Source organism: Gymnoscopelus microlampas (assembly GCF_963454915.1).
Source record: "Gymnoscopelus microlampas genome assembly, chromosome: 22".
Taxonomy (NCBI): domain Eukaryota; kingdom Metazoa; phylum Chordata; class Actinopteri; order Myctophiformes; family Myctophidae; genus Gymnoscopelus; species Gymnoscopelus microlampas.
In genome coordinates, this window is record NC_139959.1 from 13,262,080 (window position 1) to 13,286,597 (window position 24,518).

At 41.8% G+C, this 24,518-nt stretch overlaps 1 protein-coding gene across 2 annotated transcripts in view; it reads right to left on the reverse strand.

Moving 5' to 3' along the window:
* Positions 1 to 1,838: 1,838 nt before the first annotated feature.
* Positions 1,839 to 24,518, reverse strand: part of flt1 (fms related receptor tyrosine kinase 1) — a 75,670-nt gene continuing 52,990 nt past the window's right edge. Inside the window, exons 14-31 of one of the 2 annotated variants that reach the window (XR_014600158.1) lie at positions 23,533 to 23,679; positions 21,876 to 22,007; positions 20,784 to 20,890; positions 19,593 to 19,728; positions 18,748 to 18,852; positions 18,438 to 18,551; positions 13,676 to 13,764; positions 11,852 to 11,963; positions 11,468 to 11,556; positions 10,763 to 10,885; positions 7,208 to 7,319; positions 6,533 to 6,632; positions 6,310 to 6,415; positions 6,058 to 6,140; positions 4,215 to 4,284; positions 4,004 to 4,095; positions 2,764 to 3,796; positions 1,839 to 2,278 (exon numbers count right to left, since the gene is read on the reverse strand). Coding sequence is in view for 1 of the 2 variants with exons in the window: in XM_084049114.1 (XP_083905240.1) it covers positions 3,628 to 3,796; positions 4,004 to 4,095; positions 4,215 to 4,284; positions 6,058 to 6,140; positions 6,310 to 6,415; positions 6,533 to 6,632; positions 7,208 to 7,319; positions 10,763 to 10,885; positions 11,468 to 11,556; positions 11,852 to 11,963; positions 13,676 to 13,764; positions 18,438 to 18,551; positions 18,748 to 18,852; positions 19,593 to 19,728; positions 20,784 to 20,890; positions 21,876 to 22,007; positions 23,533 to 23,679 (1,886 nt within the window). In the remaining variant the exon portion in view is untranslated. Of the gene's footprint in view, positions 3,797 to 4,003; positions 4,096 to 4,214; positions 4,285 to 6,057; positions 6,141 to 6,309; positions 6,416 to 6,532; positions 6,633 to 7,207; positions 7,320 to 10,762; positions 10,886 to 11,467; positions 11,557 to 11,851; positions 11,964 to 13,675; positions 13,765 to 18,437; positions 18,552 to 18,747; positions 18,853 to 19,592; positions 19,729 to 20,783; positions 20,891 to 21,875; positions 22,008 to 23,532; positions 23,680 to 24,518 lie in introns of both variants that reach the window. The other variant, XM_084049114.1, reaches the window with a different exon arrangement.

Here is a 24,518-nt window from a genome sequence, read left to right on the forward strand (position 1 = left end):
TAGGGGCCCCGGTCTTATACTATACTAACAAGCTAAACTCCTTTTTGCATCAACTCCTCCAATTAACAGGCCATGTGATGCAGTTGGCAGTGCTTCATTGAAGAAAATGTGACATTAAAAACAAACAATTAGACAAATAATCATACATTGATGATGATAATGAAGTGCACATTTGCATTCACACTGACTTACATTTCAACAGTAAAGTCACATCAGACAATGAGCATGATCTGTCACTTTTACACACAGTAATAAAAGTTATCCTTGCCTGGGCTTACCTCTGTGCTGGAGGCTGACGACAGGGGAACAGGTTCTCCTGAGAGAAATGAGCTGCGATGGAGAGATGAGTGAATGACATGGTCCAAGGAGGAGATTTACTAAAGCAGTTAAACCGTGCAGCTAGCTACAGATAACGACCGCCAACTACAGATAAACACATATTTGAAATGATTATACATTATGAAATTATTATAAATTATACATATTTGAAAATAGCTGATCTACAAGCTTGTTGATCAGCTATTTTCAACAAATCAGACCCTTAAACTAAGCTAAACACTCTAAGGAGCATGATGATCAGTGAGTATATTTATGAATCATTACATCTGTCTAACATGGACTGTTGTTAGCTTTAAGCACAAGCTGCAGACAGCCCAGTACACAATTATACAATGCCATAACGAATCCACTGTATTCACCAACTCACCAGGTTATTTGAGCATAAAATCGTTTGCTTTATTATAAACTGCCTCATAGAGCCTTAAACCCTTATTTAAATAGACGATCGGGGGTCAAAAACTTTCAAACTATATGAAATCCGAACGTTTATGTAGATGAAACGTTCGGGTGGGGTACGTACGGGGTTGGGAAAAGCCATCTAAAACTTAAAATGCAATCAAAAATCCATAATTCAAGTTGCACAAAGACGTGTCTTTTCAACAGACGTCTCTACCCACTGGGCACAGAATACAAGAACGCCCAAACGCCGTGCATACGCCGTCCATACGACGTCCGAGTCAGAAGTGGTTTCAACGTATTTTTGGCAAAACAGCTGCTGACTGAGGTCTGACTCGGACGTCGCATGGACGGCGTATGCACAGCGTATGGGCGGTGTATTGTGAGTGCCCAGTGGGTAAAGACATATCTGTTGAAAATAGTGGGTAAAGACATAGGATGGATTACTGACAATGAATGACGAAATGGCAAATGTTAACTTTTTCATGGATCCTATGTAGGTAAAGCCTGATAAAAGTGTCAAACTCCCCAAATCCACCAGAATACTGGAAATGACATCTATCCCCAGCGTGTGGTCAAGAGCCCCCACCCCCTGTGATCTTTGATTTTCGCATAAGAATTGAATAAGAGTAGGGAAACTTGCGGGATATGATGCCACAACTTACTCCATTGAGGGACCTTGTTTCTTTGGCGCAGAGGGTTGTTGGCCGGACTAGTGATCCGTGGTGCAAAGGTTTGACTCAGGTTCAGAACGCTGCATTTCTCGGCGGTTACAATATGTGCGTGTATATTTATTTTATGTCTATCAGACATTTTTTGTAATATAAAAAAAATCTGTAATATATCATCAAACATCTAACAACAATATGAACTATAGTGTTATAACATGAGTCATTGTGAAAGAATTATGATTCATGGTCACACTCTATTTCAGTAATATAATTACATTGATTATATCTTATTGTATTTATTTCATTTTATTTGAATGCAGGGTCATTAAAATGAGTCCATATACAAACACATGGGTTGAATTAACTGTGGAAAAACTTGAAGAACAAGGCACTGGATTAAGTAAGCTTGGCTGTTAGCCTAGTGGGGTTTGAACAAAAACATACTTGAATCATGACAGCATTTTACAACTTATAGATTTGTGTATAGGTTCTAGAGGTTCTAACCAACAGTATATCATGAATCTTTTCAAAACATTGTATCATTGCATATCTTAGAATTAGGTCACATATGCATACAGACAATATAGGCAAACAATAAAGAAGTTATAGTTACATATATCCATGGGATGTAGCTTATATAATTACAATAAATATACGGATAAACGGATACATAAACCATGAATAATTTTCTTCCAGCATATAAATGTATGAAATTAACCATCATTTCAAACAGCAGTGAGTGTTCCTATACCGATCTCAGTGCACTAGGTACCAAATTATGCATGTGATAATACTTGGTCAGTAGATACATTCTATGTATATGCTTGTGATAAATAGTATATACTAAATAGCTGCTCTGTGAAGGGATTCAGCTTGTGAGTGTCTTAAAAGTTCTATGGCATTCATTTTCACTTTTTTTTAATTTTTTTTTATGTTTTTTGGGGGGTTTTATGACCTCAATTACACCCAAAAAATCTGAACTTTGAACATTCAGTGGATTCTCTGTGGTCTGGGGTTTTCTGAATAATTAGGCTGAAAAGTAATCTGAGCTTGGCCCTTCGACAGTGAGGTCACAGTCGATTAATCCCGCCCGCTCTCCTCCTCGCCCCTCCCCTCCCCTATCCTTTCCTTTGGGGGGGGGGGGGGCGGAGCAGAGGCGATGATTGACAGGCAAAATCCCTCACCAGCGACACCCGCAGGCAAAGATTTATTTTTTCATTGCAGTTGAAAAGGCTTTAGGAATGTGAGAGAAAAACACCTGCCATGGATCAATGTGGAAGTGGAATTATTCGTTAAAACTTTTTACACGCGTTTGAAGGACCATGACAAAGACTTTTAATGTGTGGTAAAACTGAACGTCATGAAACCTTTAAGGTAAAGGCATGAAGGGTGTAAAGCTGTGTGGAATTATGGGTTTGGTCAAGATGTGTAACAAAAGACATAATTTTTGGGTTTAGGGAGGATCCACAAAATCAATCCATAAATTAACCACTTGAGCCCTTTCATCCCTATTCTGAAAACCAAACACCAAATCTCTTATATAGCCGATCTACAAGCTCACAAGGCTTCACATTCTGAGCTTGTAGATCGGCTACTAGAGATTTGGTGTACAAAGAGCGCACCGTGCACAGTGCCAACTCAGGTCCGTTTGACAAAGTATAGAGGGTCTAAGTCAAGACTAAGTGGTTAACTTTTTGTGAAGGAATGTTACAGAAGGATGGAATGATAAGTTGCAGATATTATGAGGTAGAGCATTGGTTCCAAACCAAGACCTGGAGGTCCAATAGTCCTGTTGGTCTTCTATCGGAAATTCTGAATCAATCCTACCAGGTACTGTAGTAATTGAATCCACAGTGTGAAATTGTCCTTGAGTGGACAACTAGAATTCCCAGTACTCCTGGGTTAAGAAGAATAGAAAGTCAGTGCCACAGTGGTTCTCAAACTTTTGAATTTCAAGGACCCCCGTAACTGAGAGTTACAGACCTGTAAGGGTCGATTTGGAACCCCCTAAAGGAACCACTGAGGGTCCCAGGACTCCAATTTGAGAACCACTGCACTAGGAGACCTTAAGGTCAGGTCAGGAACCACTGAGAGCAGAGGGTGATGTTTACAGCAAAAACAGAAATTGACTTTGACTCAAAATGTTTGGAGATCAATATATTCAACTGATAAGTTGGTAAGACTCTGTCTCACAGTGGGGGGAACTTATCAAGGGTTGATGCTAGAGGGCAGGGTAGAGAAAGACAGAGTTATAGTTAGGAGGCGGAGATCCTCCCTCCTCGGACTCCCAATCGCTTGGCAGGACCGACTGCTCGTCGTCAGGGAGACCTGCGATGTCATCGCACGGGCAAGGCGTCCGTTTCTCCCTGCACTTACTGAATGTGAAGAACCTACACACACACACACACACACACACACACACACACACACACACACACACACACACACACACACACACACACACACACACACACACACACACACACACACACACACACACACACACACACACACACACAGGAATAAAGTCATTGAATTGCTCATGATAAAACGGGATTATCAGTTAAGTAAGGGGTCAAGAGGTCAAGGATTACCACCTGTTGAGTTTCCAGCTGGTCGGGCTACTGCTCCATGTCAGGGGCTGCAGTTCCTCGGACGGTAGGACCATGCCACTGTCCCACTGCTCATCCTGAAACAACATACACACATTAGAGAGCATCAGAGCGTGTCTCTGCATGTGTGTGTGAGCGTGTGTGTGTGTGTTAATGTGCATGTGAAAGCACACGTGTACTGTATGCGCTTCCTTACATCCGGACTGGCTGGCTCCTTGCAAGGTAGTTCCTCGAACGTCTGGAGTGTGGTCACACCCCTCATGTAACTGGAAGAATCGGGTCAAGATTAAAAACATTGATTAGACAAGTTCTGCCGAACGTTTTCTTCCTCTTCCTGACTACATTGATTGGTTTTTGTTTTCATTTATTACTTTTTCCCTCCTCCAACTCATTTATCTCATTCCCCCATCTTCCTCCTGCTGTATTAGTTGCCCTGAAATGCCCTGCTTTCCAACCCATAACTTTAATGTCCTACTCAGGATCCAATCCCTGGACACCCAAGCAAGCACCAACATTTTTACTGTTGAGCAGTAACCCAGCACATCTTGGAAGGTGAGTTGTTTCCATTTGAGTTTCATGCAATACCTCTTGTCAACCAGTAGTGGTCCTAGCAGACCTCCGGGATCCAAAATAGTGAAATAGCTCACAACACGTTGCGATGCAACGTGTTGTGAGCTTGTAGATCGGCTATTTTTGCTAGTTTAAAAGTATTTTCCCCCTCTAATTTATGGATTTCTTTTTACATTTCTTTTCATGGAATTCTTTTGAAAAAAACGTTTGAATTTGTTCTAAACTTATGAAAAATTGTGAATTTTGGGTGAATTTTCTGAAAATAAAAAAACAAAAAATAAAGGTGTATTTACATCGTGACCCATACAAATTGGTCCACAACATACACATATGGGTCCCACTGTTTGGGAAACAGTGATCTAGAACATGTATCGATAGAAGAGCAGGGTGATGATTTGCTTATTAGTTGTATTCTTATTCATAAGAATAATGATAAATAAAAGCTTGTATCAAGTGCTTGAAGAAGGTTCAAGACAACCGCATCGGTTGTAAACTAGCAATGACATTTGCACTGCATTTTCCAGCCGACTCTCACAGTATAATCCAAATGTTGTGTATCCAGTCCGTGTCCTTGTTACATCCAAAACCAGAACACAGCCTTTTATCTCTCTTGGTCGTCCTCAGACGAGCCCTCCATCGTCGCCTCCAGTCATCCAGGTTCTCCATGCATCTCGCCAGCCCGATGGTACTTTACCCTCCTGCATCTTTCTTGAGTACGTCGTCCACGTATGTTAATGTGGGACGTCCTCATGATCGGTGCCCGTGTGTTGGTTCCCACGGCACCAATTTGCTGGGTGGCACTTCCTGATGTCTTTGGCTGCTAGTCTCATTCTCCTGGCTGCTATTTTCTCGCTCACCCTTGGTGTTCCCTCATACAGATTCATGATGGTAACATGTACACTCTTGCTGATGTTAAGTACTGCATGCAACATTCTGGTGTAGCACCCATCGACTTCTGCAGGGTTGGCTTCAGGGTCCAGCATTTGCTGCCATATACGTAGGAGAACAGACTCTATACCATTGCATAGAAGAAGCTGAGTTTGATTTGTCTGCGGAGGTTGGAGATCCATACACTGGCCATGCCGTTCAGGGCCCTCCAGGCAAGTGCCTTCCTCACTTTCAGATCTTGCTCAGTTGAGTTGACCCATGAGTCCAGGTGTTAGGTGTTAAACTTTACTATTGAAAAAACATCCGGGATAAACAGTCTCACACATGAATGAGTGTGAACTCGACTCATGTTGCACTCCACGTGCACAGGGTGAAGTATTACTTTAATGCTGAAAATGTAGGCATTTATTTACTGTGAGCTTACTTACTTTACTATTGCCATCACTGTGAATCTCTCAGAGTGAAATACTTAAAATGAATTATATTAATCATCGCTAGTTAAAATTTAGGTTATCTGTCCTTCCTTTCTTCCTCTCTCTCTCTCTCTCTCTCTCTCTCGTAATATCACTTGTCGTCCTTACCCCAGATTGGTGACTGTATGTGGCCCACTGCTTTGTCTGTCTCCAGACATGAAAGACCCCAGAGGAATATAGTCCTTCCCATCCTGTTCAAGGGCAGAAACAAGTGAGAAATCATCAGCGTTTCTAATATCACGGCATTATTAGTACATACAATTTGGTGTGCGTGTGTGTGTGTGTGTGTGTGTGTGTGTGTGTGTGTGTGTGTGTGTGTGTGTGTGTGTGTGTGTGTGTGTGTGCGTGCCCTCGTCTGACCTGTTGAACCCTCGCCTGTAGCAGGTCTCCCAGTGTTTCTACCAATTCAGTGAAGGTGGGTCGGTGTGAAGGGTTGGCCTCCCAACAAGTCAACATGGTGCTATAACTGTGTGCAAGGATACACTGTTATCAATGGACGATGCCATTATAGTGTGAGTTTTTGACGTCATATTATAATGGCCAAATGGTCATTTCATGTCATGAAAACTATAAAGAAACCCACATCTCGGGTGTGCTGTGCTCTGGAGCTCGCATCCTTGTACCATCCTTCAGTCTATGGCAGAATTCCTCGTCTATATGAAGACCAGGGTATGGAGAGGCTCCTGATGGACAGATACACATGACATCACAGACTTACACACATTCACTTCTGCGCACAGACAATCCCCTTAAACGCATATTAAGTCCTCATTACAACTCAAGACTTTCTCATACTGTACATGTGTTGCACATGCAGTGCTGAACAGTACAATCACTGTATTTAAGTACAATTGTACTTTTACTTTACTTGAGTATGTCAAATTGTCAATACTTTATACTGCTACTCCATTACACATCTACTCCATTTTTACCCCACAATTATTTGAAAACTTTAGTTTCTAGTCAATCTGGGAACCCGAGATTAGTTTCTAACTTTACTTCGGCTATTTTCGAATTTATGAAAAAAAGAAATAGTGAAATGGACCATTCATGACGAGAACCTTTACTTCGGTACTTAAAGTATATTTTGACACCAATACCTTTGTACTTTTACTCAAGTAAACCTTTTTGAATAGAGGACTTTTACTTGTAACAGAGTATTTCTACATTGTGGTATCGTAACTTTACTTATGTACATAAATTGGAGTAATTCTTCCACCACTGTGTACATGTACATGTTACCAGTGAAACAGCGTACCTAGAGAGAAAATCTCCCACAGCAGAACTCCATAGGACCACACATCACTCTGGGTGGTGAACACCTTGTCAAAGATAGACTCTGGAGACATCCACTTCAGAGGGAGTCTGGCCTGCTCAGACAATCACAGCACAGGTCGAGGGTCAACAAAGTGCAAGAAGTTTGAACATGGTTAAAATTTGAGATGTCCAGCCTGGACCACTGGCATAGAGGCATAGCGGTCCAGGCACCTAGGCTCATGTCACTCCCCGTCTCTCTCCCCATTTCATGTCAGCCTATCCATAAAAGGCATAACCCCCAAAAAGTAATCTAAAAAAAAATGTTTTTAGATGCCCGATACCGATACTCATAACTTGTGTATTGGTCGATACAGAGTACCTATCCGATATCAATGTGTCATTTAAAAACAATCTAGGACAGTTGCTCTCAAAGTGTGGTCCAGGGACTATCTGGGTTCCTTGAGGGGGTTCCAAATGGACCCTTACAGGTATGTAACTCTGAGAGTGTACAAATGGAACCAAATGTTGAACACTTTCAGAGTTATGGGGGTCCTTGAAATTAAAAAGTTTGAGAACCACTGATGTAGGAATAAATAAAAAATGTAGTGCAGCTACATGTTAGTAAAATAATGATGTAAATAGTAAGAGTATAAAACAGTAGTGCAACATCAGCTGAAGCATTCAAAATACAAAATAATTGAGGAGAGCAAAAATCGTGATATTATAATAGAGGTTATGTGCAAGGTTTATAACCATGATGTTGCAAGCAGGTCTGTGCCTATTTACTGGCTATTCTCTATGATGAAGACAGTGGAAATGTGTTCATTTGTTTGACTGCTGCAATATGCATTAAAAGAAGCATCTAAACATATTATGTGAGTGAGGATGTTTCCTTTTTTATATACACTGATTGAGCCAGCGTTTTAGTTTTAGTTTAGATTTGATGGTTGTTCTGGGGCCGGGGAACGGATTGGTTACATAATGGCAAATGTTCATACAGATACATATCCAATATGTACTTTTTATTGCTGAGTCAATGCCCGAGAGTGGGCATACACACATCTAGAGAGAGATGGGAGTCCGATTTAAATATTACTATTAATGAAGGTTTGTGGTCTGATTTGTCTCGTGATAGCCTCTCTGCTACTATTAATTCTAGATATAGACTGACTCATTCTAATTTTCTCCACCAACTTTATTATACACCTCAAAAGTTGCATAGATATAAATCTGAGATCAGATCAGATTTATGTTTTAGGTGTGGTACAGAAGAAGGCTCCTTTTTGCATTGTACATGGCAATGCATAAAAGTTAAAACATTCTGGTATGATATCTGTGATACACTGGCAAAAATTACAGAGGCTCCCTTGCCGTTAGACCCTGAAGTTTGCCTCTTAGGCAACTTCACTGCTATCAGTGCAAATCTAAGATGATCTAAGACAAAATTAAATTTATAGAGGTGGCACTCTGAGTTGCTAGGAAATGTATTGCAATAACATGGAAGTCTCACTCCCCCCTCCTCATTGCGAGATGGTTCTCAGAAAACAGCTGTGTTCCTCTTTAGAAGATTACTTATCTTAAGATTTGGCAACCTTATTTAGACTATATGGAAACGTTGTCTTTACCTGTATCAGAGATGTTATAGGTTATCTACAGCTATCTCGGTCTAGAGCTACAGTATTATTTCTCGAAGCTACTTAATGTACAGCAGATTTGTCTCTTCTTGTTGTTCCTTTTCTTTTCTTTTTTGTACCTTTATTTTTGATTATGTTTTATGTGTGCTGTCCTCTATGTATGTGGGTTTGTATGTGGGGAGGGGGGAGGGATTTGGGGGTTGTATGTGTACTTTTGTGAAAAATTGAAAATAAAATATATAAAAAAAAAGATTTGATGGATGTTTTAGTTTATTGTTGTGTCCCTACTGAGTTTTGAATCTACAACCTTTGGTGTATAAACCCCTAACTTATCGCTTGAGCCATGCTGGCATTCAAGCTTTAAGTGAGAAGTTAACCGATTAGAATTTAAATAGAGAGTTTAAACAGTGAACCACAAATTTCCTGTTTACAAAACTCTGACGCATACTTTGTGCTACAGAGGTATGGAAACTATCAGTCACAAGTCAACACCTCATGGGATTTAGATGTGAAAAGTACACCACAGCGGCATGTACGATACAGGTTACAACAAGATTTTGGATGGTGATGATTGGTCTGTTGTTGTAGCCTACAAGACGATCTGACCACTTCCTCGTATCCACGTCACTGGCCGCCCAAAAAATACATAAATAATAATAATAACAATACAATTTATGTATATTGCACTTTACATTTGAAACAAATCTCAACAAACATCCAAAAGCTTTCATTTTTCATGTGTCCGTGTTCTCATTCTGGCATGCTCTTCAGAGAAAGATTAGAGCCAGTGCAAACGTAAGGTTTTGAACTCAACCTCTCCTTTAAGAAGCACATATTTAACCACTGCACCACTGTGTTCTGTGAGTTTCACATCGTCTGACATACTCTTTGTAATGTAGGACAGATTGTTCACTTTAACTTCAGCTGGATGGAAATGTGTGACCACTGTAACTAAGAATGCAGTGAGAGACTTCAGTCTTCTCTTCAAAGGTGTTTATTTAAAAAAAATGGTTCACACTTTAGCCTACTATTAATCTAGGATTTCCCTATGGGATTTTACTTCCGTGACCTAGGATTAGCTGGAGTGACATCAGGACTGCGGTACTCTATGGTGCTTCCCTGTCTTCTATGGTGCTTCCTATGGTGCTTCCCTGTCATCTATGGTGCTTCCTATGGTTCTTCCCTGTCATCTATGGTGCTTCCCTGTCTTCTATGATGCTTCCTATGGTGCTTCCTATGGTGCTTCCCTGTCATCTATGGTGCTTCCTATGGTGCTTCCCTGCAGTCTTCTATGGTACTTCCCTGCAGTCTTCTATGATGCTTCCTATGGTGCTTCCCTGTCTTCTATGGTGCTTCCCTGTCTTCTATGGTGCTTCCCTGTCTTCTATGGTGCTTCCCTGTCTTCTATGGTGCTTCCTTGTCATTTTTGGCGCATCCCTGTCATCTATGGTGCTTCTCATGGTGCTTCACCATGTTACCATAGACCAGAGCGGCTAAACAACAACTGATTACAGTGATGATGTCCCTTGCCGAAAATACCAAGTTGTTGTGTTCTTTTCACCGTCATACAACGGAGTAGGAATTAGGCTTTAGTAGCCTTTGCAGAATGCAGACATGCTTCCACCTGTACAAACCCCATTCAACACTTACAAATCTAATCACAATTCAGAAACCACGCATCATTTGAGTTCATGAAAAAAAAACCTATAGGATGAAATGAAGAAAATGTGCACTTGAATATATTGAACATGCCCCCCCCCCAAGAGCACCTCAGCGCTTCCAGTGCCCCCCGAACTTCTCTGTACTCGCTGCACCACCCACGTTGAGAAACACTACGTTATATACTATAGTTCAAATAATCAGTGTTGCATACACACATGCGTGTTGAGTTTGTATGTGCATGTATGCAAGTGTGAACTCACATCTCCCTTGCGGACATAGTCAGGGTCTTTGTAGAGGTCACGGGCCAGGCCGAAGTCACAGATCTTCACTACTTTGTTCTCAGACAGCAGAATATTCCTGGCAGCCAGGTCACGGTGAATACACTGATATACGGGTAAGTACACAGAGAGATTAATATAAGGACCATAGTAGATCTAATATGGTCAAAATAGCGTATCTACAAACTCACATAATGTAACATTTAGACGTGCTGTGAGCTTGTAGATAAGCTATTTTGACATTTGTTTTTTTCTGGCATTTTCCCCCTGATTTATATGAATCAGATCTGAATCACATTCCTAAGTGGTTTGAAATGAGATTCATCAGATTTCTGAACACTCGTACACTGAAGATTGATTCATACTTAGTCATACTACGGTGTCATTTGTCGAAAAATAGCAGATCTACAAGCATCAGTATTGACGCTATTGATACTTTTCTTTGGTTAAATATTTATAATAAAAGATAAATCCACAGACAGACTTAACCATTTCCACTTTTCAATATACTCCTTCGTTGCCTCTTTTGCTGGACAATATCCAAAGGTAATAACACACACACACACACACACACACACACACACACACACACACACACACACACACACACACACACACACACACACACACACACACACACACACACACACACACACACACACAGTATGCAGCAGTGGTGCACCATACCTTGCGAGAGGCCAGGAATTCCATTCCCCGCGCCACCTGGAAGCTGAATGAGATGAGGTCCCCCAAAAACAAGGGAGAACCGGGGGCGCCTGAAGACACAAGTGGCAACGCAAATACATTTAAAAATGTTTCTTTTAAACGTTCTGTTTATTGATTTTTTTTTTTACATACTCACAAGTCATATAGTCATTACTGAAGCAAATAAACAGGTGTGGCAACGCAAAGTTATCTGATGTTACATTTCCTAAACTTCCAGTCTAAGTGTGCATTTACAAAAATAATGCATCTGTCTTCTTGGCTATTAAGAGGGAGATTATACAGTAACACTATTGAGCAGTGTGGATATCTAAAATTAGGCACATTTGTGTTCATGTTATACCTCACCTTGGTCAGGGTCTTTCTTGTCACTCTCATCCTCGAACCCTGAGCTGATGCTACTGTGGCTGTTGGACACGTTGCTCACCCTGCACTTCCCTTGATCCTCCCCTCCAACCACCTGAAACAATAATAATACACTTTAAAGGGATGTTTCACTTTCAAACATGCTTGGGGTCATTTTGTCGTCTACTCAGGCTTTTGTGAGCACCCCAGACAGTTTTCAAGTTGCTTTAGACATTTGATATTCATTTTATCAGACACGCCCCCTTCCAATGTAAATCCATTGTAACCTCAAACTCCATTTTAACCATATTAGATTCATTGAAAACACATGTCCTTGGTTTTGGTGACTGATATTGTCCTTCTAATACGCGAGGGGCCGTGTTTTTTCAATTACTTTTTTCATCTATTTTATTTTATTATTATAAATTATTTATTTTCATTTCCCCAAAAAAATATTCAAAATAAATGAAAAATGTAATTGAAAAAACTCGGCCCCCTCATGTATTAGAAAGACAATATCAGTCACCAGAACCAAGGACGTGTGTTTTCGATTAATTTAACATGGTTAAAATGAAGTTACAATGGGTAGATCTACTATTTTCGTTGAAGAGATTTGGTGTAGAGGGAAAAAGGAGGGGACTAGTATAGAGCTCTGGGGGAACCCGGTTAACACAGTATACTGTATAGGGTTTGAGTGGTTAATGAACAGCCTACATAAGAGACTGACAGTTCAGATAACAGGTGGGAGCGACCACTGTGCATGGAGATGAGTGCAACTGAGGTCTTGCTCAGTTGCAGTTGAACCCAAGGTCACAAACTACCCACGCTGACCTGCTGAGACTACAGTATAATTTCTGAGAAACATGAGAAAAATAGGAAATGGGCCTCTTGATTCCGGGCAGATAACATCTTGGTACCTCAAACAGATCGCAGAAGTGAAGCTGTGAGTATGCACTATTTAATGTTTGTATGTTTGCGGTGAGGGGTGACTGTACTATCAACTTCAGGCAGAGAAGAAACTAGATGTGTGATATGTGGTAATGTCTCTACAGTTGATACAAATACTCCACACGCAAGTTCTGGATTAGTAGTTAAGAAAGTGTGTGTGTGTGTGTGTGTGTGTGTGTGTGTGTGTGTGTGTGTGTGTGTGTGTGTGTGTGTGTGTGTGTGTGTGTGTGTGTGTGTGTGTGTGTGTGTGGTGTGTTCATGTTCAAGTTTGTATGTGTATGACCATGCCTGTTTGTGTGTGAGAGCGTACACATGAGTTTGTATGTGTGTGATTATTCCTGAGTGTGTTTGTGTGTGTGATTGTGTGTACGTGAGTTTGTGCACGAACACTAAGTGTGAGTATACACATGAGTTTGTGTGGCTATTTCTGTGTGTGTGCGTGCTTGTTTGCATGTGTTTGTGTGTGCGCGCATTTCTGCCTGTGTTTGTCTTTCGGTGTGAGCGTGCCGTACACATGTGTGTGACTATCCTTGTGTGTGTGTGTGTGTGTGTGTGTGTGTGTGTGTGTGTGTGTGTGTGTGTGTGTGTATGTGCGTGCGTGCGTGTGTGTGCGTGTGTGTGTGTGTGTGTGTGTGTGTGTATGCGCGTGCGCGTGCGTGTGTGCGCGCGCGTGCGCGAGTGCATGCGTGTGTGTGTGTGCATGAGTTTAGGTGAATACCCTTGTGTGTGTGTGTGAGTGCGTGCGTGCGTGCGTGCGTGCGTGCGTGCGTGCGTGCGTGCGTGCGTGCGTGCGCGTATGAAAAATTCTCATCATAACACTATCAGTATCAGTGTTCACTCTGCACAAATTGGCATGTGGCAACAGTTAAACTAGCTCACCCTGTCGTGCATAAACACTTCTCTCTTGCTCTTCAAATAGGTGGAGAGATTTCCATGTTGACAGTACTCCACTATGACCATCAGTGGTCCTACACACACACACACACACACACACACACACACACACACACACACACAGGGGAGAATTATGGCAAGTTTAGTTTAGTTTTTATGTATTTGTTGGACTACATTGGCAGGAGTGTCTGTACACCCACTCCTTTAAGAAACAACTAAAACAATGGTTAAAAAGGTCCCAAACTGAACATTGACAACAAGTGTCTATGACTTTACTGTGTTTTTTATCCTCGATTTTCTTTTTAACCTTCTGTGTATGATGGTTGCAAGCAATTAAATAAATCACTGTTCTTTGGGTGACAATAGCAGTATAATGAAGCCTAGATATGAAAGTGTTGAAAATGGGTTGTGCTAGCTAGTTGGTGCGTGTGCAGGAATTCAATTCCCGCCTGGATTACTGTAATGGTGTCCTGTTCGGGCTCCCCAATAAAACCCTGGACAGATTGCAGTATGTGCAAAACTCAGCTGCCAGAGTGCTCACCCGCACCAAACGCTGGCAGCACATCACCCCCACCCTCAAACACCTCCACTGGCTTCCGGTCAAGTTTCGCATCAATTACAAACTACTCCTCCTCACCTATAAAGCCCGCCATGCCCTAGCCCCAGGGTACCTCTCGGACCTCCTGGACGATTACATCCCAGAGCGGGACCTGAGGTCTTCCGACTTGGAGCTTCTCACCACCCCTCGTAGCAACAAGCGGACCCTTGGCGAAGTTGGCGATAGAGCTTTCAGCGTGGCAGCCCCTAACCTCTGGAACTCTCTCCCAATGGAGATCCGCCAGATGCAAACACTGGACTCCTTCAAGTCCGCACTGAAGAGACACTTATTTACTCAAGCTTTTGGCAATTAATGTGTTTATTGTGTGTACTGTAAAGCGTCCTTGGGTTTCTGAAAGGCGCTATATAAATCCAAGTTATTATTATTAGCCGCTAGCTGGAAGCGCGGCTCTACAAACAGCCTCAGACATCATCATCCCCGACACGACATGTTTTCGCGACACCTATTTGTCTATTGGCTGTCCTGGCTGTCCTTCACTACTATACAGCCAATGGGGAGACACTACTTTAAAGCCAATGGACGGCCGTCCTTTGAAGCACCCGCCTCCCCTTGCAGCACCGCGGCGCAGGGGAGGCGCCCCCTTACCTCTGACTGCAAAGGTCTAATAGTGGCCAAACAACGGATGCACGCTTATACAGTACTTGAGTAAATGTACTTAGTTACTTAGAACATTTATTTTTCGCCGACTTCACATCGCCCGTCCCCGCAGGGAACGGGGTTCCCTGGCTCAAAATAATAGCTCCGATAATATATAATATTTGTCAGCTGTGATCTGCATGGACTCTCTCGGTTAGACACCGTTGAGTGGAGAAGTATAACTCTCATAACTCTCGGTTAGACACCGTTGTACTGGAGAAGTCTAACTCGGTTAGACACCGTTGTGAGTGAGACTCTCGCAGCAGGCAGCAGCAGCACAGCCACAGCCCCTCCCCTCCTCACACACACAGCAACGCTACACACAGAGACTAGAGAGAGAGTAACCTCGCGTCACCAGTCTTTCCAGAGAGAGAGGAGAGCTGAACTGGTCTCAAACGTGTTAAAACGTCTTGGATAGACCACTGTCTGGAATAATAACTGATCATCATACATACAGGTCTACTACTAACCCGTGTTGCTGTTGTCAGCTTAAATTGACCAGCCAAAGTAACATTTTAGAGTGTTCTCCAACTTGCTTGGAGATCAGAGTGATGTGGTGGATTCGATAAAAGCATGTTGCCAATCAGCTGTGTAACATTAGCAGGTTAACGATGGCTCGTTGAGGCTGTGCATTTGACCCTGATTTGACCACACAGGCAATCAAAAGCACTAATTAATGGCAGCTGTAAGTAACCGGTTGTCTGTCGTCTGTGTCTTGTCTTGTGTATGTTTAATAGCCAACTGAATGTTTTCTCTAGCCTAGAGCAGGGGTCTTCAACGTTTTCAGGCCAAGGACCCCCTAGCTGAGAGAGATGAAGCAGGGACCCCCTACTCTATATTGTATAAAATTGTGCTTCAGATTAAAGTTTTTTTTTTACTTAGTCTGCTATTTTTCCCCTCTACACCTATACCTCTTTGCCAAAAATAGCCGATCTACAAGCTTGTAGATCTGCTATTTTCGGCTAATGTTGCCCTCAGAAAAGGAATTCTAGGGTTCAAGTTAATGTAAAAAAAAAAGAAATCATATAACACAAAGATTTGGCGGACCCCTATAGTAGCTCTGAGGACCCCCTAGGGGTCCCGGACCCCCTGTTGAAGACCCCTGGCCTAGAGCTATCAAGTAATTCCCTGAAGAGGGTAGACCCTCTCCCTCATGCTAAACTTAAAGTGACTTCTAAGGTTACTTCTCCTCAAAAATACAACTTTATTTTCCTTTCTCAATGACAAGCATATTATTATTGCATTTTGGCTATGTGCAATAACTGCAAGCCAATGTTCATCATAGGCATTGTCAGTATTTGTCTTCATTATTTCTTGAATTCCTATTTCTTTAGTTGCCAATAATTCAACTGTAAGCCAGTGTTTTGAGTCTTTTATTGCTACACAATCAATAGTAAAGAAATTCTACTTTCATAAATAATACAAAATAAAATAATAATAATGATTAAAAGGTTCTATGATGTATTCTATTGTTGAAAGCTACGTTAAATCCACCTTTGCCCACTACTAGTATTTCTTACCATAAGGTGTGTTAATACTACAGATTCATATACATTTGAAAACATTTTTTTTTATTTTTTAATATATGTATATATATTTGTATTATCGGTTATCGGTATCGGTCTTGAGAAGCAGGAAGTTATCGATATCGGTATCGGTTTCAAAAAAACAATATCGTGCATCCCTATAATATACGTACAATGACTGACAGAATAAATATATATATATATATATATATATATATATATATATATATATATATATATATATATATATACATATACATATATATATATATATACATACATATAAATATATATTCCACATATTATTTAACTTTTTCTTTTCAAGATCTTTTTGAAAATAGCCGATCTACAAGCTCAAAAAGCATCTAGAATGCAACACTTTGCGAGCATGTACATATGCTATTTTCAAATAGCCAATGTACTAGTCTGTGCTACTGCTCGTATGTATGTATGTATGTATGTATGTATGTATGTATATATATATATATATAGATAGATATATATATATATGTATATGTATATATATATTCCAAATATTATTTAACTTTTTCTTTTCAAGATCTTTTTGAAAATAGCCGATCTACAAGCTCAAAAAGCGTCGTGCATACAACACTTTGCGAGCATGTACATATGCTATTTTCAAATAGCCAATGTACTAGTCTGTGCTACTGCTCATGTAGCCTAGTCGCTTCTTTTGGCCTTGTTTTCATAGAACTGACTGCTTATTTCACTCATGCAAGAGAGCCTAGTCAGCCTACGTGAAACATAACATCACACTTTTGCGGATTCCCCTGTATTGCACGTTTAGATGGAGAAGCGAGGCTGCGCCATTTGCACCCTGAAAGGCGGTTTCACTTAGGATTAGGGTTGCACTTAACTTTCATGGCCTAAGCATAAGTAGGCTAGGCTAACTATTTTTGTTGTTGATACAAATTTAATTTACTTCTACTCAACTACATCTCAGAGGCAAATATTGTACATTACATTATAAAATTTACACCTACAAGTATAATACCTACTTGTAGATCTGCTATTTTCAAACATTTTAGTACTTTCACTTTTGGAACTTTACGTCCATTTTCATACCAATACTATTGTATTGGTATAGTACTTTAACACAAGTACATTGCCACACACACACACACACACACACACACACACACACACACACACACACACACACACACACACACACACACACACACACACACACACACACACACACACACACACACACACACACACACACACACACATCCTTTATATTGGTACCCAACCGATGAACCTCTCTGTGGAGTTATTTTGGTTGCATTGGAATGGCTGAGATTTCATTTTACAGACCACTTTTACATTTTGTGCTGCAGATTGGGGCAAAAAAAGCCTGCCGCTAGCGGCTATATTATGACTTTAGTCATTTCTTGTTATTATTAATTCTCGTACATCATGCCACCCTTCAGTACCCTAGTCAGTACCCCACGTGAGCCAACGGCCGGGAAAAGAAGTCTAGACATGCCACTGGTATTTTAACCTCACTTTTAAAGTGTCTGTGGTTGCAAACATTCTGAGAAAGCTATTGTAACACATTGAGGGTTGGGCAGGAAGTGTCAAGCTGCAGCAATAGTAGGCGATTTTTCCGCCACAAATAAAACAGTATAGGCCTGGGGTCCCTGGGACAAAATATTTTCAGATGGGGTTTGGGGGCCAAATACATAGGCTGTTCATTTGGGGGTCCTTGACATGAAAACGTTTGAGAACCAGAGATCTACAGAGCTGATAAAAAAAATGCATTAAAATCCTTTACAAACAAGGTCTGTAGGTGTGTTCGTGATTTAAAAGTAAGGATATCAGTGTTATTTTATTATTTTAGGGAGATTTTTAGGGTCCGATCTTTCTTTTTCATTAAAACCCAGTTCCTGCACACATGTAGTGAGCACACGCACGCGTGCACGCACGCACGCACACATACCTCCCGGCTTGGTGCAGGCTCCTAGCAGGTTGACAACATTCACATGGTGTCCGATGTGATTGAGGATCTTCAGTTCAGTCATCAGAGCCTTGTGCTCACTGGTTGTGGCGCCCTCTGGTGGACACAATACAAAACACAACCACTGAAGCACACAATGCTCTCATACAAATTCTAAGATTGATTAATGTTTCTGACATTATGTAAATGAAAGATAATTCAATGTAGCAAACAATTATCTCCTCTCCTCTCCTCTCCTACTCTAATTTAAGGTCTAGCGGTGCATATACGTAAGGGCCTGTCAATGTTGTACCTTTGAGCATCTTAACAGCCACAGTCGTGCAGCTGGTGGAGTTGTCTATGCCAAAGGCTGACGCCTGCATGACCTTCCCAAAGGCGCCACGACCTAAAGGCTTCTCTGTAGTGAAAGGGAGAGAGAATAAATGAGAATAAACTGCTACATGTTGGACAGAGTAAGCGAGAAAGACAGAGTGAGACAGAAAGACAGAGTGAGACAGAAAGAGAGAGAGAGAGAGAGAGAGAGAGAGAGAGAGAGAGAGAAAGAAAGAAAGAAAGAAAGAGCGAGAGAGAGAGAGAGCAGGAGGGGGTAGGATTGCAATTAAAATATTTAGAGAAAGAGGTGTGCTTGTTTGGTTTAAGCAGCTTCATTAACTGCAGTCAATCATAGACATGAGATGATTAGGAAGGACATCACACAGCTTATCGACGCAATCATAAGTGATTTTCAGCTGTCAACAGGTTTCAGTGGAGAGTGCATCCAGTCAGATCCCACCCAGGACAGTGAGAGCTGATTAGCAACAGTAAACATAGTTTACACACCCCAGGCAGGGTTGATTAGCTCACCACAGACGAGTCACGCAGACACAAACTCTGATTAACGAAATGAGAGGCACTCCCAATAATATATGATAAGACCTATGAGAAAGTCCCCTCATCTGTTTGGAGATCTTAAATAAATCCCCCCCCCCCCCCCCACATTGTTCAGATCTGCATCTCTTTCCCTTATTCCTCCTCATCCTCTCAGTTTGCACAGTCATCAAGCTCTGAATCCCAGAACTGGACCACCAGCGGTAACAGTGGAATAACATCCGTTTCAGCTGAACTCGGCATTGGTTGGCTGTTCACCATGAAGTATACCTAGCTTGAGCCCCTCCCTGGGGAACTCCCATTGGCTGGGGTCGTACTGCAGCCTATCACACTGCTCCTCCGCTGGGCCCTCCCCCGTGTCCAGGATGATTGACAGGTACCCTGGCTTGGAGCTGGAGTGGTTGGGCTTAGAGGGGGAGAGAGAAACAGGTAGGAGAAATGTTTTATAATAACTGGATAAAATGTGAAGTGTTTAGAGAGTTTACAATATTTTAGGCACCTCAACACTTGCCATTAAAAACAATGTTATTCGTTGGCTACCAAAACTTAAACGGTTACATTTTGTCCGGCAAGATCTTCGTCAGATAACACAAAAACGAGACAAAACAAAGTTAATACAGACAGTAGCCAGGGACTGAGTTACTAGGGCCCCAAAAAAAAAAAAAAAAAAAAATGTTTTTCTTTTTTAAAGAAAAAAAATCTTAGGGGGGCCCACAGTGAATCTTTTCCCCCAGGGCCCAGAATGTGGTGCTACGCCCCTGACAGTAGCTACACGAGGTTGCTCGAAAGGCTCACATTCGACAGGCTTAATGGAGCAAAGACAAGCAAGAGGCAAAACTGTTGATGTATCTTCATGATCAGGAAGCGACTAACAACCGGTTGAGTCCCGCATTGACAAATATTCAATATATACAATATTGGGAATTACACAATGGTTGCAGTGGGTTTCACATGCCCAAGATTCATAAACTTTACACAGCACATTAAGAATAGAATAACAAAATGTTTTCCTGTGACACCAGCACGGTGTCCATTTATCCAAAATAAGAAAGTTCATACTTTATTCCATTCAAACCACACCAAAGGCTACACAATAAAGTTTCTACTTATAGAGCCCTAATAAAGCAGTCAACACCCAGTACTCAATTTTGTTACTACTTACTCACTTTCAAAATGACGTTTTCAACAAGGTGAAATGTTTCAAACATTTTCATTTCAATTTCTTTTTCAATTCCCCCCCCAAAAAAGCTAAAGATTTTCAAAACAAAAAATCAAAACTAGCAGATCACAACGTGTCATTCCTCGTGATGCGACATGTTGTGAGCTTGTAGATCGGCTATTTACGCTGCATGATACCGTCGCATCACAAAGTCATAGGGCTGAAGTGGTTAACAGTGAAGCGTGCACTATAACATCCTGTGGATTCATTGTAAAGCATGTGTGGTAGCAACTTCTCCTCACCTGCTTCAGTTTGTGTATGAAGAGAGTGAGCAGCAGCCAGAAGATTGTAGCCACCACGCAGGTACAGGTGAGGGTGGGGATCTCCAGGGAGGATCTCTCTGAGGAGCCTACAGGAACACATGGCCACACAACATGAAAAACTACCGTTCCTTCTCCCACATAAAACCAATAGATCATCAACTCATTTATCTTGTCCCCTCTTGTTTTTTTGGTGAATAGGCTCTATCCATAGCAGCCATATTGGAAAGAAATTGGGCCTCTTCTTACTTCCTTCACATGTGTTACCAATGATACTAATGAAGGCTCTGTTCCATTCTGGTCAGGGTGTTGATATTGAGCATGTTGGCTCACTGGAAACACTCCATTTTGGTTCCCAAATGGCCCCTGAAGGTGTTACGGGTCCATTTGGTTCCATTTGTACACTCTCAGAGTTATGGGGGTCCTTGAAAATAAGAGACCACTGTGCCACACTATGGAACAGAGCCTTAATTAGTATTATTGGTAACACCTGTGAAGGAACACAGCCACTATTCTCTCCAGGGCCAGGCTGGGAAGGGACCACTGCTGCCCAGGGAATCATAGGGGTACAAGGACCAGGTGGCTTGCTTCTATGGGATCTGGATCTGTGTGTGTGTGTGTGTGTGTGTGTGTGTGTGTGTGTGTGTGTGTGTGTGTGTGTGTGCGCGCTGTGCGCACGCGCTCGTACGTTCGTACGTGCGTGCGCGCGTGTGTGTGTCATTGTACTGTATAACAACATGTAAAATTAGGTTTGTTGTGTTAAGTGGTGAATAAACAATGACGATTTGCTTTCTATATTTGGCATCATGCCCTAGTAGTGCTAACATCATTTAACACCATAGCTCACAATAAAGATCCTATATTTCTCAAAACAATACCACATAAGAAAGACTGAGACATACTGAAGGGTAGTGATTGACTCAAGATCTATTTCCAGAACATGGAACAATGGACAGGCAGCCATCAGTATACCCATATATGGAAAAGCCCCTTCTTTGAGGGGTCCAGGTTGAACACATGCAGCCAATGAAAGGCAATCACAGTTCAAAACACTATAGGTCAGGATGTGCTTACTGTTGACCCATATATAGGCAGAGCTCTCCACAGATCCCCTCTCATTGGTAGCTTGGCACGTATAGAGACCCTCGTCCTCTGCTGTGATTCGATCAATGAGGAGGGCCCCGCCCTCTGGCGCTATCACAATGCCTGGCGGTGAGAAAATGGCAGAAATTGGACAAACACTCTCACGAAACGAAACAGTACACCTGGGGCCAGTTGCACCACCTCACACTAAGTTCAAACTTAGCCTAGTTATAGCTTAAACAGCTTTTACAAAGCCGTTTAGCCGGGAAAGTATCTGTGTCATTTTTAGATTTCTTTGGCTATTCAAAAATAGCAGATAAACAAGCTCATAGCGCGGCACCGAGTGCCGCGCTATGAGCTTGTAGATCTGCTATTTTTTGGGGCGGTGTAACCGCCCCCTATAAGTGAGGTTTGGACACTGACCAATCCTGCACCGTGATTGGCCAATAGTCTACAACGCAGTCTACAACCCTAACCCTTCCACAGTCAATGCAAATCTATACTTTTGCAAAGTCAGCCAATCACATTACAGCTAGTGTCATCACCACTAGCTGTAATGTGATTGGCTGACTTTGCAAATTCAGGACTGTGATTGGCTAGCGAAATACATGACACATGTGCAGCCCTATGAATAGCAGTATGGACTTAAAAAAACACATTTATGTTTTTTTTAAGTGAGTCATGTTGTGATGACCACACACCGCCCACTTCACACTGGGTGTGATTTTTGGGGCGGTGTAACCGCCCCCTATAAGTGAGTTTTGGACACTGACCAATCCTGCACCGTGATTGGCCAATAGTCTACAACGCAGTCTATAACCCTAATCCTTCCACAGTCAATGCAAATCTATACTTTTGCAAAGTCAGCCAATCACATTACAGCTAGTGTCATCACCACTAGCTGTAATGTGATTGGCTGACTTTGCAAATTCAGGACTGTGATTGGCTAGCGAAACACATGACACATGTGCAGCCCTATGAATAGCAGTATGGACTTAAAAAAAGTCATTTATCCTTTTTTTTTAAGTGAGTCATGTTGTGATGACCACACACCGCCCACTTCACACTGGGTGTGATTTTTGTTGTCTCCGCCAGGAGACTATGTTTTCACTCCCCCCCCCCCCCCCCCCCTCGGCCAAGCTAACATTGGTCAAGCCTCACGTGACACGTGACAATACGTTGAAAGAGTGTGCTCTGATTGGCTAGTGAGACGCATGACGTATAGCGGCCTATAAATAGATGTGTCACTTTGAAAGAGTTTTGGTCTCTTTCAAAGTGAGGTAAGACAGGAATAGTACTGGCGGAGACCTGTGCTCCGAGGAGCACATTTTCTAGTTTATTATGTGAAAATGTGTGCAAATCTTTAAATATAAAAAAAAAAAAAAAAAAAAAAATATTCAAAGATTTGCACTCACTTTCACGATTTTTCAAAAAATAGCAGATATACAAGCTCATAACGCGGCACTCGGTGCCGCGCTATGAGCTTGTATATCTGCTATTTTTGAATAGCCAAAGAAATCTAAAATGACAGAGATACTTTCCCGGATTGAATGTTTTTAAGCTATAACTAGGCTAAGTTTGAACTTAGTGTGAGGTGGTGCAACTGGCCCCTGTTCCCTGTTAATGTTGGCTTGCCCTGTGTTCTCACCTGATCCCTGTGACAGCGGGCGTTGGTTTTTGTACCAGGTGATAGTTGGCAAAGGGATGCCACGGGCGGCACAGCTGAGGGTGACTGAGCTGCTCACATTCACACTGGAGTCTGTCAGATTCTGCAGCAGCACAGGAGGCTCTAGAACTGAGGAAGAGGCAAAGAGACAAACATACTATGAGAAATGAAGAAAGTAGTGCGTGTGTGTGTGTGTGTGTGTGTGTGTGTGTGTGTGTGTGTGTGTGTGTGTGTGTGTGTGTGTGTGTGTGTGTGTGTGTGTGTGTGTGTGTGTGTGTGTGCGTGCGCGCGTGTGCGTGTGCGTGTCTGTGTGTGTGTGTGTGTGTGTGTGTGTGTGTGTGCATGCGTGCGTATATGTGTTTACAGTATGGGTACAGTATGTGTGAGAGAGTATTTGTATGTGTTTTGTATGAGACAGAGAAGAGAGGCTCAACACCAAAGTGTATATTACACACTGAGCAGTAAAAATATAACTGCTTAAAATTGTGTCTGTGTGAAATATAAAGTGTTATAACCTCACCAAATACACACACGAATATTTGTCCTAATACCAAAGTGTTTCTATGAATAGACTAAAATTCATTGTTCTGCTTTGAGTAGTTTCCCCATGAATTGAGAACCCTCCCCTCCCCGTCTTTGGAACTGTGCCATTCTGGTACAATAAAACATGCTGGTAGTAACACATATCTGTGTGAGAGTGGCCTTGGTTTCAACTTGTGAGTCAGCTGACATTTGGATACTCTCGGGTCTCTTAGTCACCTCAAAAAACCCTGTAACACAAACCCATTTCCTAAGAACCTCGACAATGCAGTATTTCATCATCCCGACTGGTATTAGCTTGTGAATGGACACAATGAGACACAGAACATTTCTCAATTTCGCACAACCATGGCCTATAATTAGACAAATGGCTCTGACTCATGCTCCTTTTACTACGAACGTCTCTCCCAATTTTGTCACCTTTCCCT